Raw genomic sequence first — 16,395 nt, forward strand, 5'->3', positions numbered from 1 at the left:
GAACCAAACACCAGAACCATGAGCTGCTGTGGTTGTTCAGGAGGCTGTGGCTCCAGCTGTGGAGGCTGTGGCTCCAGCTGTGGAGGCTGTGGCTCCAACTGCTGCAAGCCTGTGTGCTGCTGCAAGCCTGTGTGCTGTTGTGTGCCTGCCTGTTCCTGCTCCAGCTGTGGGGGCTGCAAGCCCTGCTGCTCTTCAGGTTGCGGGTCTTCCTGCTGTCAGTCCAGCTGTTGCAAGCCCTGCTGCTGTCAGTCAAGCTGCTGCAAGCCCTGCTGCTGTCAATCCAGCTGCTGCAAGCCCTGCTGCTGTCAGTCCAGCTGCTGTAAGCCCTGCTGCTGTCAGTCAAGCTGCTGTAAGCCCTGCTGCTGTCAATCCAGCTGCTGCAAGCCCTGCTGCTCTTCAGATTGTGGCTCATCTTGTTGCCAGTCCAGCTGCTGCAAGCCCTGCTGCTGTCAATCCAGCTGCTGCAAGCCCTGCTGCTGTCAATCCAGCTGCTGCAAGCCCTGCTGCTGTCAGTCCAGCTGCTGTAAGCCCTGCTGCTGTCAGTCAAGCTGCTGTAAGCCCTGCTGCTGTCAATCCAGCTGCTGCAAGCCCTGCTGCTGCCAGTCCAGCTGCTGCAAGCCTTGCTGCTGTGAGTCAAGCTGCTGCAAGCCCTTCTGCTGTCAGTCCTGCTGCTGCTGCAAGCCCTGCTGCTCTTCAGGCTGTGGGTCTTCCTGCTGTTAGTCCAGCTGATGAAGCCATCATCTGTGTCCCCATGTGCTGCCAGTGCAAGATCTGACGCTCTCAACTTGTCATTGTCTTTCTGAATGAGCTTACCAGCTGCGTCCTTCAGTTTATCACCGGGTCTCAGACTATGATGCATGTTCCCTTAGTACCCCTGCTTCCCACAGGACCAAACCAATATTGGCTTCCAGTTCCCAAGAAGAGGTCATCTTCTCATCAACTGTCTCCTAACAAATTCTGTTCTGGAGTCATACTACCTACAGTGTCCTCACCATAGCTCGCCCACTTAGCCATCTGAGCTCATGAGACCTTTCCTGACATGTCTTTTTATCTTAGCAGGAGCCAACTCTTGGTGTTGCCGCAATAAGGTGAGTATAAAGACTTTCTGGGACTAGTATGAGGAGAAACAGCAACCCCTGCTTTCTCTCAAATTGAATAACACAAAACAATAAAAAATATCACATGGACCAACTGTAACCATGCCTCATTCATTCTGTCACTGGCTCATCACTCCATGGTTTCCACTTTGTCTTGTTTTGTGTGGGATTCCACCAGTCTGATGATGGTGCTGAAGGCAGTTAGGGTCTCTCCTGCCTCCCATCTCCTTCTACCTCTCTCCTCCCTTTCTTGGGACCCTATTCCATTCATGCCTTACTAGATTTGGTAGGAGAGACACCAGACTGCTAGGCCAAAAGATGCTCTGAAGCTGTGACAACTCCTGGCTGGGTCAGACCCACTCCTCTGACAACTCCCTTTGGAAGGCTCTGACTTTCTCAGTGGACATTTAAGTGGCCTGAGGATCTCTGAGAGCACCCACATGCCTAGCCTCACCAAGCCCTTCTCTCTGGATATTTTCATCTGGATTCCAGTAGGTGGCATTCTTTCCTAACATGGAGCTGTCTGTAAAGGAGACCTAAAGATCATGTCCTTCAGCAGAGGAGGACTGTACACCCAGCCTTCCCTCTAAAAGCTCTCCAAAGCCCCTGAGCTAGGAGAAGTGGAGACATTTATTCACGAGCAGCCTGTGTCCTATGTAAAGGAGAGCACCAAAAGTAAAGGTCTGGTCCTGCTGTTCAGGACCTATGTAGGGCAGCAGTGAAAATGTTGTCACTCGAGGACCGCAAACACATGACCAGGTTGATAAAGGGAACTAGGAACTGGGGATCCATGGCTGGAGAGAACAAAGCTCTACTTCTTGAATTAGGCACTTCAGTATGAAACCTAGATGTGTTTTCTGTAATTAATTTAATTGATTATTACTTAGCAATATAGACATGTGCACACACGCACACACACACGCACACACACACACACACACACACTCACTCACACACATTTCAGGAGAAGGTTCTCTCCTGTCTCTTGGATTCTGGGACTCACACTCGGGTTGTCAGGCTTTCACTGAAAACACTTTCACCTGTGGGGACATCTTGACAGTCTTACTTCTTTCTTTAAAATATAGTCTCTAAGCTGGACATGGAGACTCACACCTATAATCCTAGCACTCAGGAGGCTGAGCCAGAAGGGTTCTCACGTGTCATATTTAGCTTCAGCTGTCAACTTGACACCAACGTAGAGTCACTTGGGAAGAAGGAACCTTCCCTGAAGAATTGCCCAATCAGATTGGCCAGTTGGAATGTCTTGGGACATTTTCTTGATTAATGATTGATGTTGAAATGCCCAGGCCACTGTGGACACTGCCCCCCTGGGAAGATGGTCTTGCATTGTATGAAAAAGCAAACAGAACAAGCCATGGGGAGCAACCCAGTAAGCAGTGCCCCTCCATGGTCTCTGCTTCAACTCCTTCTCCAAACTCCTGCTCTGACTTCCCTTCCTTTCCTCCCAAAGTCGCTTCTGGTCATGGTTTTCATCACAGCAGAAGGCCAAATAAGACACACTATTGTGTAACCTCAGAGAGTGCAGGGGGTGCTGCTCTGGATGGCATCATTGGGTCCATCTGGGTTGACCCAGAAACCTCATTACAGGAATTGTGTCCTTAGTTTATTGGCTGGGTGGTGAGTGAGATGGGAGTTTTTAGCCTCTTACCTCTGGGGTGAAGTTGGGAAAACACCCTGCCCCCTTCATGCTGGCTGCTGTAGCAGCAGTTAGTGAAGGATTGGGATACATGAACTTAAGGGAGTATCTCATGTGTAGAAGAAAAGATGTATAAAGTGAATGGAAATTCATAAAATCTACAGAGTCTCCTAAATTAAATTTAAGATTAAATAAACCCAATTTTTACTTTATTTTATTTTAATGTGTGTAACTAAATGGTTTCTACTGTTATGATGAATCACCATAACCAAAGCAACTTGAAGAGGAAGGGATTTATGGGGCTTACACTCCATATCACTGTTTATCACTGAAGGACAGGAACTCAAGCAGGGCAGGAGCTGAGGCAGAGCCTATGCAGGTTGCTGCTTACTAGATTTCTCCCCATGTTTTACTGGGCTTGTTTCTTCTACAACCCGGAACCACCTGCCCAGGGTCGGCACTACCCACAATGGACTGGGCCCTCTCCCAACATCAAAGAAAATGCTATACAGGCTTGCTCACAACCACATCATATGGAGGCATTCTCTTAATTGAGGTTCCCTCCTCTCAGATGACATTAGCTTGTCTTAAGTTGACATAAAACTAGCCAACACAATGTGTGAACACATGTGTGGAGACCAGAGAACAACTTCAGGTCTCACTATCAGGAACTTTGTCCACCTCCTTTGAAGCAGGGTCTCTCAAGAGGCTGAGGCTTACTGACTGACTAGGCTGGCTGGCCAGTGATCCCCAGGGACTCCGCTATCTCTATTTTCCTTGAGCTGAGACTCTACCTGGCATTTCACATGGGTTCTGGGGATGAAATGAGAGTCTTTGTACTTGCAAAGTACATGACAAGTGCTTTACCAAAGGAGCTGTCCTGCCAGTTCTGAAGGAACCCATTTTAAATGTCCTCTTCCATGCTGTAAAAGGCTGAGCAACACACACACACACACACACACACACACACACACACACACACACACAGACACACACATACACACACCACAGAATACAATAGATGCTTCTTCCTAGATGGTAGGGGGGGACCTGCTGAGGAACCAGTAGTTCCAGGAATGAGCACTCCCCACCTTTGACCGCAGTTCTTGTAGGTATCTGTCTTGCTGATGGGAAGTAGTTCTTTCTTGGAAGAGGAGGAGCCTATAGCCCAGAAAACCTTGAAGCCTGCAATCCAAGATCAGACCAACCAACACCACAATTGGCAGAGAAAGGCCTGCTGCTACTGTGGGTCCATTGAAAATGGAATGGGCCATGATTCTGCATGAAAGGGTTATTATGGGTGGAGGGAGAGAAGGGAAGGGTGCTGGTTAGTTACCTGGGAAGAGTCTCAATGAGGGATTCTCTACATTGAGTTGACCTGTGTTGGATTGTCTTGATTAAGTTCACTGATGTGGGCAGCACCATTCCCTAGGCAGAGTCCTGAATTGCACGAGAGTTGAGAAATGGAGCTGAGCGCAAGCAAGCAAGCAAACACCCATGCATTCACTTCTCTAAGCTCTTGACTGCACAGATGTTGTCACTAGCTGTCTGAAGTTCCTGCCTTGACTTTCTTACAATGAGTGTCCACAACTGTAAGCTGAAATAAACTTTGATTTCCCATAACTGTCCTTTTGACAGGGTATTTTATTGCAGCAACAGAAGGAAATTAGAACAGGAAGAAAGGAAAGAAAACCAAAATCCTTTCAGTGCATTGCGGTCATGGCTCTGTGGCTGCAGCTGTCTTAGGTTCATATCCTCTGCTAGCATTCCACACAAACTGAAGCCGCTCTAGATCAAGGGAAGCTGCACATCCCACAAAACACAGAGGATCCATGACACTATGAAAGTGACCAAAGAACAGTGGCTGAACACTGCCAAAGCCAGAGACAGTCAACTCCAGCACTTCGAACAGGAAATAGGTCCTGGTTGACAAGTGTAGGGGCTCTAGGGTGGGTTGAGTATAGACAGAGTTGGATGTGATAAAAGTGGGCTCCACCACCTTTTTTTTTGGTATGGGAATCCTCCTCTGGAGAGTGATTGACTGTCTGGTAATGAGAGGAGGATCTCCATACCAAAACTTTCATTGACATCATGGAATCCTCTGTGTTTTGTGGTGTGTGTGTCTCCATCCGTGAGTGCACACATATGTGTATATGTAAAGATAACTGCTATTGGTAAGTGGATGAGCTGCTGAGTGCTGCACTATTCCAGACATGATCTTTGTTAATGTTCTCAAGACAGAATGACTTTTTTCCTGTTTAGGAACTTGAATAATCTGAACTGAGGGAGAATCCCAGCATGTTTCCACTGTAAGATCAAAGACAAACTGTCCTGAAGTAAATGGATGGTGACAGCTCAGGCCTGAAGAATTCTTCTTGACTCCCAGGAGCCTCATCTCCTGGGCTCCTTCTAGACTATCTCTCTGGAGACATGTTTGGAAGGATAGACCATGTGACAATGACTAGCTGGCACTAACTAGGGCCATGTCTTAGTTAGGTTTACTATTGCTGTGAAGAGACACCTTGTCCATGGCAACTCTTATAAAACATTTAATTGGGGTGGCTCACTTACAGTTTCAGAGGTTCAGTCCATTATGATCATGAAGAGGAGCATGGCAACGTGTAGGCAGAGGTGGTGTTGGCTACATCTTGCAGGCAAAAGGAAGTTGATTGACTGTCACACCCAGTGAAGCTTGAGAAAAAAACACCTCAAGGCCCACCCACACAGTGACCTACTTCCTCCAACAAGACCACACCTACTCCAACAAAGCCACACCTCCTAATAGTGCCACTCCCTTTGAGGGCCATTTTCTTTCAAACCACCACAGGCCTGTGAGGGTGAAGTCCAGACAGAAAGCTGAGGTTACAGGGGAAGAGAGAGGATGCCCGGGTGAGCCTTGTACAGGAGACCAGTCAATGGGGCCACCAATAGCCCCCTGATCTGCTTTGGAACCAGCCCCTTCCAGGCCTGTTCCATCATGGTAACAATGGGTGGCCCCACTCTTCCAGTACTTAGACCAACCTCCTTAGTGTCACCATCCACTTCCAAACAGAGGCAACCCCCAGTAATTGAACCCTTCAAATACACTTAGGATTTAATTTACCAATTGCTACCTGGTAATTTACTTAACTGCTACCTCTGCTGCCACACCCAATCTCAATGGCACTTGCTAACTGCCATTTACCACTGTCATGCAAGTTATAAACATCAACTCACCCCAGCAATCAGAAACTCTTCTGAGCTGTCCACTCCTTTCTTAGAGATTGAATGGTTCATTTTTGGATAGCTGTGGGTTCATGTGTAGTCACAACAGAACATAAAGAGGACCCAAGGTACCTGTCCCAGCTTTCACATGGCACCATCCTAAAAATATAATAGTGTTACCCCAGGATGCTTGTATTAATATAGCAGAGACAGGATGGATATGATCAAAATACATTGTATACATGTATAAAACTCTCAAAAATTAAATCAAAGTAAGTATCATATTTAAACATGAACTAATGAATAGCATTTTTCCAAAAAGAAAGAAAAGCCTGGAGAGATGGCTCAGCAGTTAAGAGCACTGAGTGCTCTCCAGAGGACCCAGGGTTCAATTCCCAGCACCCCTAGGGCAACTCACAATTATCTATAATTCCAGTTCCAGGGGGATCTGACACCCTCTACTGGCCTCCTCAGGCACTACATGCATGTAGTGCACATACATACATGCAGGCAAAACACCCACACACATAAAATAAATAAATAAATCTTTAAAAATAAGAAAGGAAAAGAAACTACCCTGACAGTTGACTGAAACATCCCATAGGCCTTGGTCTAGAGTGAATAAGGAGAGAGGGAGCATCCATCTCTCTGTTCTTGCTGCCATGCCTGCCAGACCATGGTGGACTGCACTCTCAAACTGTGAGCCACATAGCATTCATACACATGAAATAAATAAACCTCAAAATTAATATAAGATAAGTACAGATTGCCAGGAATTACACTAAGAAAATCAACATCCTTATAAGAGAAATGAAAAATCCAAACTATACTGGGTTCTGCCTCATCCCAGTCAAAATGGTTATCCTTAAAAACAAATAACAATGCTGAGCAGTGGTGGTGCATGCCTTTAATCCCAGCACTCAGGAGACAGAGTCAGTTCGATCTCCTGAGTCAAGTCCAGTTTGGTCTACAGAGCATGTTCTGGGATATCCAAAAAAGCCCTGTTTTGAAAACAAACAAATGAACACAAAAACTAATAATAAACAAAATGCAGAGAAACCCTTAAACACTGCTAGTTGGAAAACTGCTGTAGCCACTATGGAAACCAGTACAGAGGTTCCTGAAAAACTAAGAGTAGGATTACCATGAGACCCTGCATGTTCCTCCTGGGAAGACAGTCAAGGGACCCAAGCCAACACATCGGAGTCTCCTTCAAACCCACACTCTTCACACAACAGCCAGGCTATGGGGTCAGCTGAGATGTCCATCCACAGACCAATGGATAAAGAAAATGTGGTTTACATACACAATGGAGCTTTTGGCCATAGAAATAAAATGATGTCATGCTCAGGGAAGTGGATGTTACTGGGAAACATTGTATTAAGTAAGCAATCCCCACACATGTGTATATGTGTAATGGCATGACAGAGGAAGAGGGACTATTTGTGGTAAAGGAAGACACTATTTGGAATGAAGAAAGAGAACAGGAATGGTAAGGGGGTGAATATGGTCAACACATAGTACACTTAAATGGATGCACAGAATGTTATCCTAAAATCTCTTACTTCAGAGAACAAATATACCCTTATAAAAAAGTTTGTTTTATTTCACTTTGTTCTGCCTTGTATTTTGAGACAGCTTCTCACCATGTTGCTGGGCTGGCCTAGAACTTGCTATATAGACCAAGCAGGCCTCAAACTCACAGAGATCCATCTGCCTCTACTCCATGCCCCAGTGCTGGTATTAAGGTATTTACTATCACACACAGCTTAAAAAAATTGTTTTTAAGGAAATAATCAAGGACAGCATTGAGAATCCATGACAAGACCATGTAAACCATAAAGTAAATAAAAACAACTAACTAGAAAAGTCATCTGGCAGAAAAGAGGCAAGGAGAATATACAGAAGAAGGGAGGCAAGAGCCTGGAGCTGCAGTCTCCTCCTGTGAGCCGGCTCTACTGGTTTGCTTTCTACGGCTGTGATAACCGCTGTGACCAAAAGCAGCTTGTGAAGAGGAGTTTATTTCATCTTCCAGCTTCCAGTCCAACACGAAGGGAAGTCAGAGCAGGGACACGAGGAAGAAGCAGATACAGAGACTGTGGAAAGAAAATACTCACTGGCTTGTTTTCCATGGCTTGCTCAGCCTGCTTTCTTATAGAACCCAGGACCAGCAGCCCAGGGATAGAACTGACCCCAGTAGGCTGAGCCCTCCCACATCAATCATCAATCAAGAAAATGCCTGCAGCTGGGCAGTGGTGGCACAAGCCTTTAATCCCTGCACACTCTGGAGGCAGAGGCAGGTGGATCTTTGTGAGTTTGAGGCCAGCCTGGTCTACAAAGCAAGTTCCAAGACAGCCAGGACTATTACACCGAGAAACCCTGTCTCAAACAAAACAAAAGAAGGAAGAAAGGAAAGAAAATACCTCCCACAGACTTACTTACATGCCAGTCTGATGGAGGCATTTTCTCAATTGAGGTTCCCTCTTCCCAGATGACTCTAGCGTGTGCCAAGTTGATATAAAAACTAAGCAGGGGGTGCTAGAGAGATGGCTCAGTGGTTAAGAGCACGGGCTGTTCTTCCAGAGGACCTGGGTTCAATTCCCAGCACCAACACAGCAGCTCACAACTGTCTGTAACTCCAGTTCCACTGGATCTGACACCCCTACACAGACATACATGCAGGCAAAACACCATAAAAAGAAATGAAAATAAAAACAAGCAAACAAACAAACAAAAACCTAATCAGGGCAGCCTACGGTGGAGCAGATTGGAAGATGGAGGACTTCCCACAGTCAGATATCAGCTCCAGCCTCCAGTCTTCCTGGTTGGCTGCCCTCTTCATATTCCCCTCCATTAAACGCCAGCTCATGTGTAGAAATGGCTTTGCCTTTGTGCTGGACTTATGCTGGAGACAGGGGAGGATTTTGTCAATGGAGATTGCAAACTTAGAACTGGTCCTCAGGAACAGGTATCTGACCCTCCTTTGACACGGCCAACCATGGTCTTGATGCCACACTTGGCACTGAAGCATGAGTGCTGAGCCTTTCCCATTCCTAGGCCCCAAGAGGATTTTCACTTCCTATTCCTCTTCTACAGCCATGTGAGCCTTCACCTGTGGCCATCAGAGAGCATAAAGCAACCCCATGGAACTTCTAGAGATAAAAACCACTGTCTGGAGTAAAATATGACGGATGAATCTAATGGCATATTGGAAATTGGTAAAGGAAAAACAGTCAAACTTTGAAGACAGCACTAGAAACCACCTGGAAGGAAAACAGAAAATTTTGAAATGTGTGACAAGATTGACACCCTCTTTCTCTCCCTCTGTCCTTACCTTCCTTATTCCTCCTTCCTTTCTTTATTCCTTCCTTCCTCCCTTCCTGTTTTCCTTCCTTGAACTAACAGTAGTTCATTGGACTGCAGGGATTAAAAATAAGTCTTGTTTACATGTAAACAAAAAAGAAGTGATCACAAGCTGAGTGCAAACACCTGGGCAGGGATATAAAGGGCCCAGACTCAGGAGGCTCCACACCTGCACACCTCCCTCTCCATCTGCTCCTCTAATCTACGCCATCCTCAACCAAACACCAGAACCATGAGCTGCTGTGGCTGTTCAGGAGGCTGTGGCTCCAGCTGTGGGGGCTGTGGCTCCAGCTGTGGAGGCTGTGGCTGCAGCTGCTGCAAGCCTGTGTGCTGCTGCAAGCCTGTGTGCTGCTGTGTGCCTGCCTGTTCCTGCTCCAGCTGTGGGGGCTGCAAGGGAGGCTGTGGTTCCTGTGGGGGCTGCAAGGGAGGCTGTGGTTCCTGTGGGGGCTGTAAGGGAGGCTGTGGCTCCTGTGGGGGCTGTAAATCCTGCTGTTGTCAGTCCAGCTGCTGCAAACCCTGTTGCTGTCAATCCAGCTGCTGCAAGCCCTGCTGCTGTGAGTCCAGCTGCTGTAAGCCCTGCTGCTGTCAGTCCAGCTGCTGCAAGCCCTGCTGCTGTCAATCCAGCTGCTGCAAGCCCTGCTGCTGTCAGTCCAGCTGCTGTAAGCCCTGCTGCTGTCAGTCCAGCTGCTGCAAGCCCTGCTGCTGTCAGTCCAGCTGCTGCAAGCCCTGCTGCTGTCAGTCCAGCTGCTGTGCCCCTGTGTGCTGCCAGTGTAAGATCTGAGGTTCTCTCTACACACCTCAGCTGGGTCCTGAAAATCTTGTCCTCAAGGATCAATGGAAACTGCATTTTGACATCCTGAGAAAACTTGCATCTATTCTTTGGATTATGGCAGGCTGAGGTGCCAATATCAGCACCCAGCCTGCAATATTGAGATTATGGAGCATACCATGTCCTCAATCCTGCCCAAACTCCTAAATCCTGTGTCTTTCCTGGATTCACTACTCCACCTTCCCAGAATTCCAAGGCTCCAGTTCACTTGCTGGGAACATTCTGAGACTGGATGTCCTCAGAACAGAGGCCCTCACTGGCCCCTCGCACCCTAGCCCTCAGCCTCATGCCCCTCCCAGTTGCCTGAGCCCTATTTCCTTTGGAGTTCAATCTCCAGGACATGGTGACACTGGAGACCTCCAAGTTACATCATGGGGGAAGGGATTCTTCCATTTCTCCCCTGCTTCTGTGGCTGTGACTCACCCAGGAGCTCTCCCTTTGTTAAATGCTGTGCCTGAATTATTAAATAAATTTATTGCATACCTCTCAAGAGCTTTTGCCATCATCTTGTGTTTTCAGTCTGTGTAATTAGGAGCCTGTGCTGATTAGCGGTTTTAGCTGTTACCCTTGTTCCTTGCTCCCCATGGCCTCCCTTTGCTAGGGTTCCATCACAGAGTTCTACAGAGCAGGTGATTTAAATGAAGAAATCAACACAAAGGTCTCATGGCGATGTGGCTCAGTGTAGGCAATGGTGTAGCATAAGGGAGACCCTAGACTCTATTCCAGAGTCACACACAAAAAAAAAAACAACCAGAAAACAAAACCAATAACAGGGAAAAAAGAAATAGGATTGTGAAGGCCAGATGTCTGAAACTGAGGTGTCACAGAGCAGTAGCTCTGTCCTCTGTCCTCCTATGCCCTCTGCTGTTGGCTTGCTATTCTATCTTGCACATGTGCTCTTCTCCTGTGTGTCTGTCATGGTCCTGTTTCTTGTAGTACAGTTGTGTGTAACGAGGCCTCCACAGTATGTTATGGACCCATCGTAGCTTATTACATTTGTAAAGACCCTTTTCCCAGACAAAGTAGTCTCTGAGGTGCTTTGAGACAGGGTCAGGGTTCAGCTGAGGCACCCTTCCAGGATCAGGGAATCATGCCTTCCTACCTTCCACAATGAAGAACTTGTGGGCATCTTTGGGCCCTCTGTCTTACCTGTTACCAAACCCTATAATCTTTCCCAAACATGTCATTCAGCACCTCCTTTTGGCTCAGCCTCCATCTCCCTGCTGGGCCCCATATCTACCCCTTACCTATGATATTTATTGTTAATCTTGAGCCACAGAAACAACAACAACAAAAAAAAAAACCCCATCACATTGTGGCTTACGTGGCACTCATGATATGTCACAGGCATGGTCTTCTCTGGGCTTTGTAGCAGAAGGCAGCATCAAGGACTGGCAGGTTGAGGCTCTGGCAAGGTCTCTTTGCAGCCAGTAGATATTCCCTTCTCACAGGTCCTTATGATAGTGGGCAAATGAGGAGATAAATATGAATAACTAAGGAAAACTGCAGCTGTGTACTAGAGACTCTGTCTCCATGCTTATGGTGGACCTTTTGTGGTTAAACCACCTTAAAATTTAAGATAGGTTAATCCTGTTATATCAGGATTGAAAGCTTCTGGGCATCCAGACTTATGCACTGATGAAGGGTCTGCATCCTCAAAAGATGTAAGGTCATAATAACATCCTCTGCATAATGGTTTACACACACACACACACACACACACACACACACACACACACCTTTTGTGGAGATCATGGAAAGAAGGATCTGGTCCACCATGATTTGGAAGAGGAAAGGGATCACCTAATTCAATGAACGTTACCCGCTTCATAAATATTTGTGAACCCTTCTTTGAAACCCAGAGTCCAGAAGCCACCAGGCTGATCACTGCCTTGGGGTAGACCACTTCAAACTTTATTTGGAATGTGTGCTTTGCTAAATAAACTTCTGATCAAACTATCTCTATTTCTTGGCTGAATTCTTTTTTTTAATTGAAAAAAATTGCTGTTATTGATTTTTGAGACAGTTTCTCTGCATATCCTTGGCTGTTCTGGAACTTGCTCTGTAGACCAGGCTGACCTCAAACTTACAGATCCACCTGCCTTTCACCTCTCCAATGCTGAGATTAAAGGCATAGGTTACCACTGCCCAGCTTATTTGAAATTTTTTTATATACTATATTTTGTTCATGTCCCCGCCAGTTCCCTCAGATTCTTCACACCTCTTTACTCACCCAACTTTATGGTCTCTTTCTTTCAAAAACAAAATAAAAAACCCAAGAAACACATACACATTAAAAAAACACACACAAAAACAAAAATCAAAACAAGCAAAAGACCCATAAGGTGAAAAGTGCCAAAACCAAAGCAAAATGAAACAAAAAGTCCACAAAAAATACCACAGAGCTTGCTTTGTGTTGGCCAACTACTCCTGGGGCTTGCTACAATACATGGGGCCTGCCCTGAAGTGTGGTTAATATACCAGTGAGACCATCGGAAAGACACCTATTTTTTGTTTGCCAGGAGACATCAATTTCTGATAGCTTCTTGGCTAGGGCTGGGACCCCATGTCCACTTCTCCCTCTCAGTCGGCTTGAATCTGTGTGGGTCTTCTCCATGCTTTGGCCGAATTATTTACTTCAAGAAGAGAGACACCTGTAACATCTGGTGCCAGCTTCCTTCAGAGGCATGACAAACTCTCACTTTTCTGAGGCCAAGGGAGAAAAACGTGTAAAGGAGCCCTTTGAAACACCCAAGTGCCACTAAAGATTGTCTAAGCTTGGCCTTAATGGTACAGAAAAGTTAAAACTGTTGAAACTGCTCTCCTGGGTGCTATTGAAACTGCTCTCCTGGGTGCTCAACAGCCAAAGCTTGGAGGCCTATACCAATGAGGAGAGAGACAAAAAGAACAACCATGTGGTTGTTCACAGGACCCAAACTGAAAGACACAGATGAGGTGGTATTGTGTTCCCCCAAATATTGTGCATGCTAATAAACTTATCTGGGGTCAGAGACAGAATAGCCACAATGTTAAACATAGAGGATAGGCAGTGGTAGCACACACCTTTAATCCTAGCATTCCATGTGTTCAAGGATACAGTCAAGCATGGTGACTCAAACCTTTAATCCCAGAAAGCAAGCCTTTAATCCCAGGGAGTGGTGGTAGAAAGCAGAAAGATATATAAGGTATGAGGACCAGAAACTAGAAGCATTCGGCTGGTTAAGCATTTGGCTGGTTAAGCGTTTAGGCTTTGGAGCAACAGTTCAGCTGAGAGCCATTTGGATATGAGAACACAGAGGCTTCCAGTCTGAGGAAACAAGATCACCTGAGAAGTTGGCCAGGTGAGGTTAGCTGTGGCTTGTTCTGTCTCTCTGATCTTCCAGTATACACACCAATACTTAGCCTCAGGTTTGATTTTATTAATAAGAACTGTTAAGATTCCTGCTACACACAGATCAAGAAGAAACTTACCAAGAAATGACTTTGTCTAGACTCCAAAAGAAAAACAAAACATTCATTTCTCTGCTTCACCTAGTTGAGATTAAAGCAGTTGATGTGGCTGAAGTGGAAAGATTAAGGAAAACATCCCTAGAATAAAGGGACTCCATGGCTATATGGGACCGTTCAATCTTTCCTCTCCATCCTGGACCAACTTTCTAAGGAAAAAACAAGTAACCAGAATTGTTACCAGAGTTATTAGGGTACAAGCCTGGGCCCCAGCAGCTCTAACAACCTATACCCAGCCCCTCTCAATGGACCCATTAACAGACAAGACATAGTGAAAATCAGAGAAAGGAGAATTATTCAGATTTGCCACATTGGAATGAGGAACAAAGATGTCCAGTGACCTCCCTAGCCCATCCTCAGGTCCTGTCATGAAATTTGGGTTTAAACAGAGGGCAGGAGGTGTGCATTCCTAAGCAGTCCTGGTCAAGGTGTGGTCCTGCCCGTCACTGACCCATCACTGTCAGCTCCAGTCCCTCCTGCAAGGTGGTCTGACAAGTTCTCAGAACTCTGGGAGATCTCTGGGAGACAAGTGTCCCCTCTGGCTAGCACCAGGCTTCAGCCTTTCCCTTCCCCAGCACTGTAGAATAATATTTTAAGGTGTGTTACTTTGTTTATGTCCGTTTGTTTAATTCTGTGAAGCTGTGTTACTGTGCCTGTCTAAAACACCTGATGGTCTAATACAGAACTGAATGGTCAATAGCAAGGCAGGAGAAAGGAGAGGTGGGGCTGGCAGACAGAGAGAATTATTTAGGAAGAGAAATCTGGGAGGAAAGAAAAGGAAGTAGTAGCCAGAGAAGGAGGAGGACTCCAAGGGCCAGCCACCCAGCTACCCAGCCACCCAGCTACACGGCAAGTCATGGAGTCAGAGTAAGATTTACAGAAGTAAGAGAATGGGAAAAGCCCAGAGGCAAAAGGTAAATGGAATAATTTAGAGTTAAGGAAAGCTGGAAAGAAACAAGGTAAGCTAAGGCCAGACATTCATATTTAAGAATAAGCCTCGCCAGGTAGAAGTGGCGCATGCCTTTAATCCCAGCACTCGAGAAGCAGAGCCAGGTGGATCTCTGTGAGTTCAAGGCCAGCCTAGTCTACAGAGTGAGATCTAGGACAGGCACCAAAACTACATGAAGAAACCCTGTCTTGGGAGGGAAAAAAAGCCTCTGAGTATGATTTATTTGGGAATTGGGTGGTAGGCCCCTCAAAAGAGTAAAAAACAACCAATACCTGGTGTGAAACTCACAGAGAAACTTCAATTCCTTGAGGACTGTAATTCAATAGTCTGATAGCTGAAGGGAGAGACACACATGTCTCTCAGAATATCATACATGCTAGGAATGTTACAGCTACAGAGACTGTCCTAGGAACAGGAAGAAGGAAGCAAAGACCCCATTTCCCCACAGTGGAGGACACTGCCATCATTGCTGTGGTCACCAGGAAGAGGTCACACCAAGGGAAAGAGCAGAGGGTGGCATGGCTCTGGTTTGAGGGCATCTGAGAGTTAGAAGTGTGGCAGGAGGGGCAACAGCCTAGCATGCCTCAGACACAAAGCACCACAGAGGTTGGATCCCTTAGCAGGGGGCCCGGGGTGTGAGGGGCTTAAGAAGGCATAAGGCAGAAATTATCTCACAAAACCTTCACACCCCAGAGGCCATTCTGGTCGCTCCATTCTGTTGAAGAGGAGCCCACAATGGAACCTGCTCAACAACAAAAGGGTGTAAGAGCCCGAGTCCCAACCAGGCCACACTCAATGACATGAATGAAGTCAGAGAGAGTTTTTCTTCAGTATGAGTTCCACAGGAAATTACCCCAGAAAACCTACATTCCAACTATAGAGAGTCAACAGACCAAAGAAAAATCACCAAACAAGTCCAGAGTAAACAGGACAAGAACAAGGAAGAAACCACGTGTGCCTTCACACATGACCCTGGGCAGCAATATAAAGGGCCCAGGCTCAGGAGGCTCCACACCTGCACACTTCCCTCTCTATCTGCTCCTCTAACCTACTCCATCCTCAACCAAACACCAGAACCATGAGCTGTTGTGGCTGTTCAGGAGGCTGTGGTTCCAGCTGTGGAGGCTGTGGCTCCAGCTGCTGCAAGCCTGTGTGCTGCTGTGTGCCTGTCTGTTCCTGCTCTAGCTGTGGTGACTGTGGCTCCAGCTGTGGAGGCTGTGGCTCCAGCTGCTGCAAGCCTGTGTGCTGCTGTGTGCCTGTCTGTTCCTGCTCCAGCTGTGGGGGCTGCAGTGGAGGCTGTGGCTCCTGTGGGGGCTGCAAGCCTTGCTGCTCTTCAGGCTGTGGGTCATCTTGCTGTCAGTCCAGCTGCTGTAAGCCCTGCTGCTGCCAGTCCAGCTGCTGCAAACCCTGCTGCTGTCAATCCAGCTGCTGCAAACCCTGCTGCTGTCAGTCCAGCTGTTGCAAGCCCTGCTGCTGTGAGTCCAGCTGCTGTAAGCCCTGTTGCTGTCAGTCCAGCTGCTGCAAACCCTGCTGCTGTCAGTCCAGCTGCTGTAAGCCCTGCTGTTGTCAGTCCAGCTGCTGCAAACCCTGCTGCTGTCAGTCCAGCTGCTGCAAGCCCTGCTGTTGTCAGTCTAGCTGCTGCAAGCCCTGCTGCTGTCAGTCCAGCTGCTGCAAACCCTGCTGCTGTCAGTCCAGCTGCTGCAAGCCCTGCTGCTCTTCAGGCTGCGGGTCATCTTGCTGTCAGTCCAGCTGCTGTAAACCTTGCTGCTGTTAATTCAGCTGCTGTGCT

At 47.0% G+C, this 16,395-nt stretch overlaps 2 protein-coding genes across 2 annotated transcripts; both read left to right on the forward strand.

Moving 5' to 3' along the window:
- Window positions 1-18: 18 nt before the first annotated feature.
- Window positions 19-720, forward strand: LOC128123808 (keratin-associated protein 5-5-like). Its single transcript, XM_052760112.1, has one exon. The coding sequence runs from the start codon at window positions 19-21 to the stop codon at window positions 718-720; it is 702 nt and encodes a 233-aa protein (XP_052616072.1).
- A 9,199-nt stretch (window positions 721-9,919) lies between these two features.
- On the forward strand, window positions 9,920-16,380 carry LOC128123810 (keratin-associated protein 5-5-like; the record flags this gene model as incomplete). The annotated part of the gene is made up of 3 exons (XM_052760113.1): window positions 9,920-10,025; window positions 14,086-14,090; window positions 15,967-16,380. Coding segments are annotated over 3 exons (525 nt in total), but the record flags the coding sequence as incomplete, so codon positions are not given.
- Window positions 16,381-16,395: the final 15 nt, after the last annotated feature.

This window comes from Peromyscus californicus, unplaced genomic scaffold (genome assembly GCF_007827085.1).
Source record: "Peromyscus californicus insignis strain IS unplaced genomic scaffold, ASM782708v3 Scaffold_4__1_contigs__length_199733344, whole genome shotgun sequence".
Classification (NCBI taxonomy): domain Eukaryota; kingdom Metazoa; phylum Chordata; class Mammalia; order Rodentia; family Cricetidae; genus Peromyscus; species Peromyscus californicus.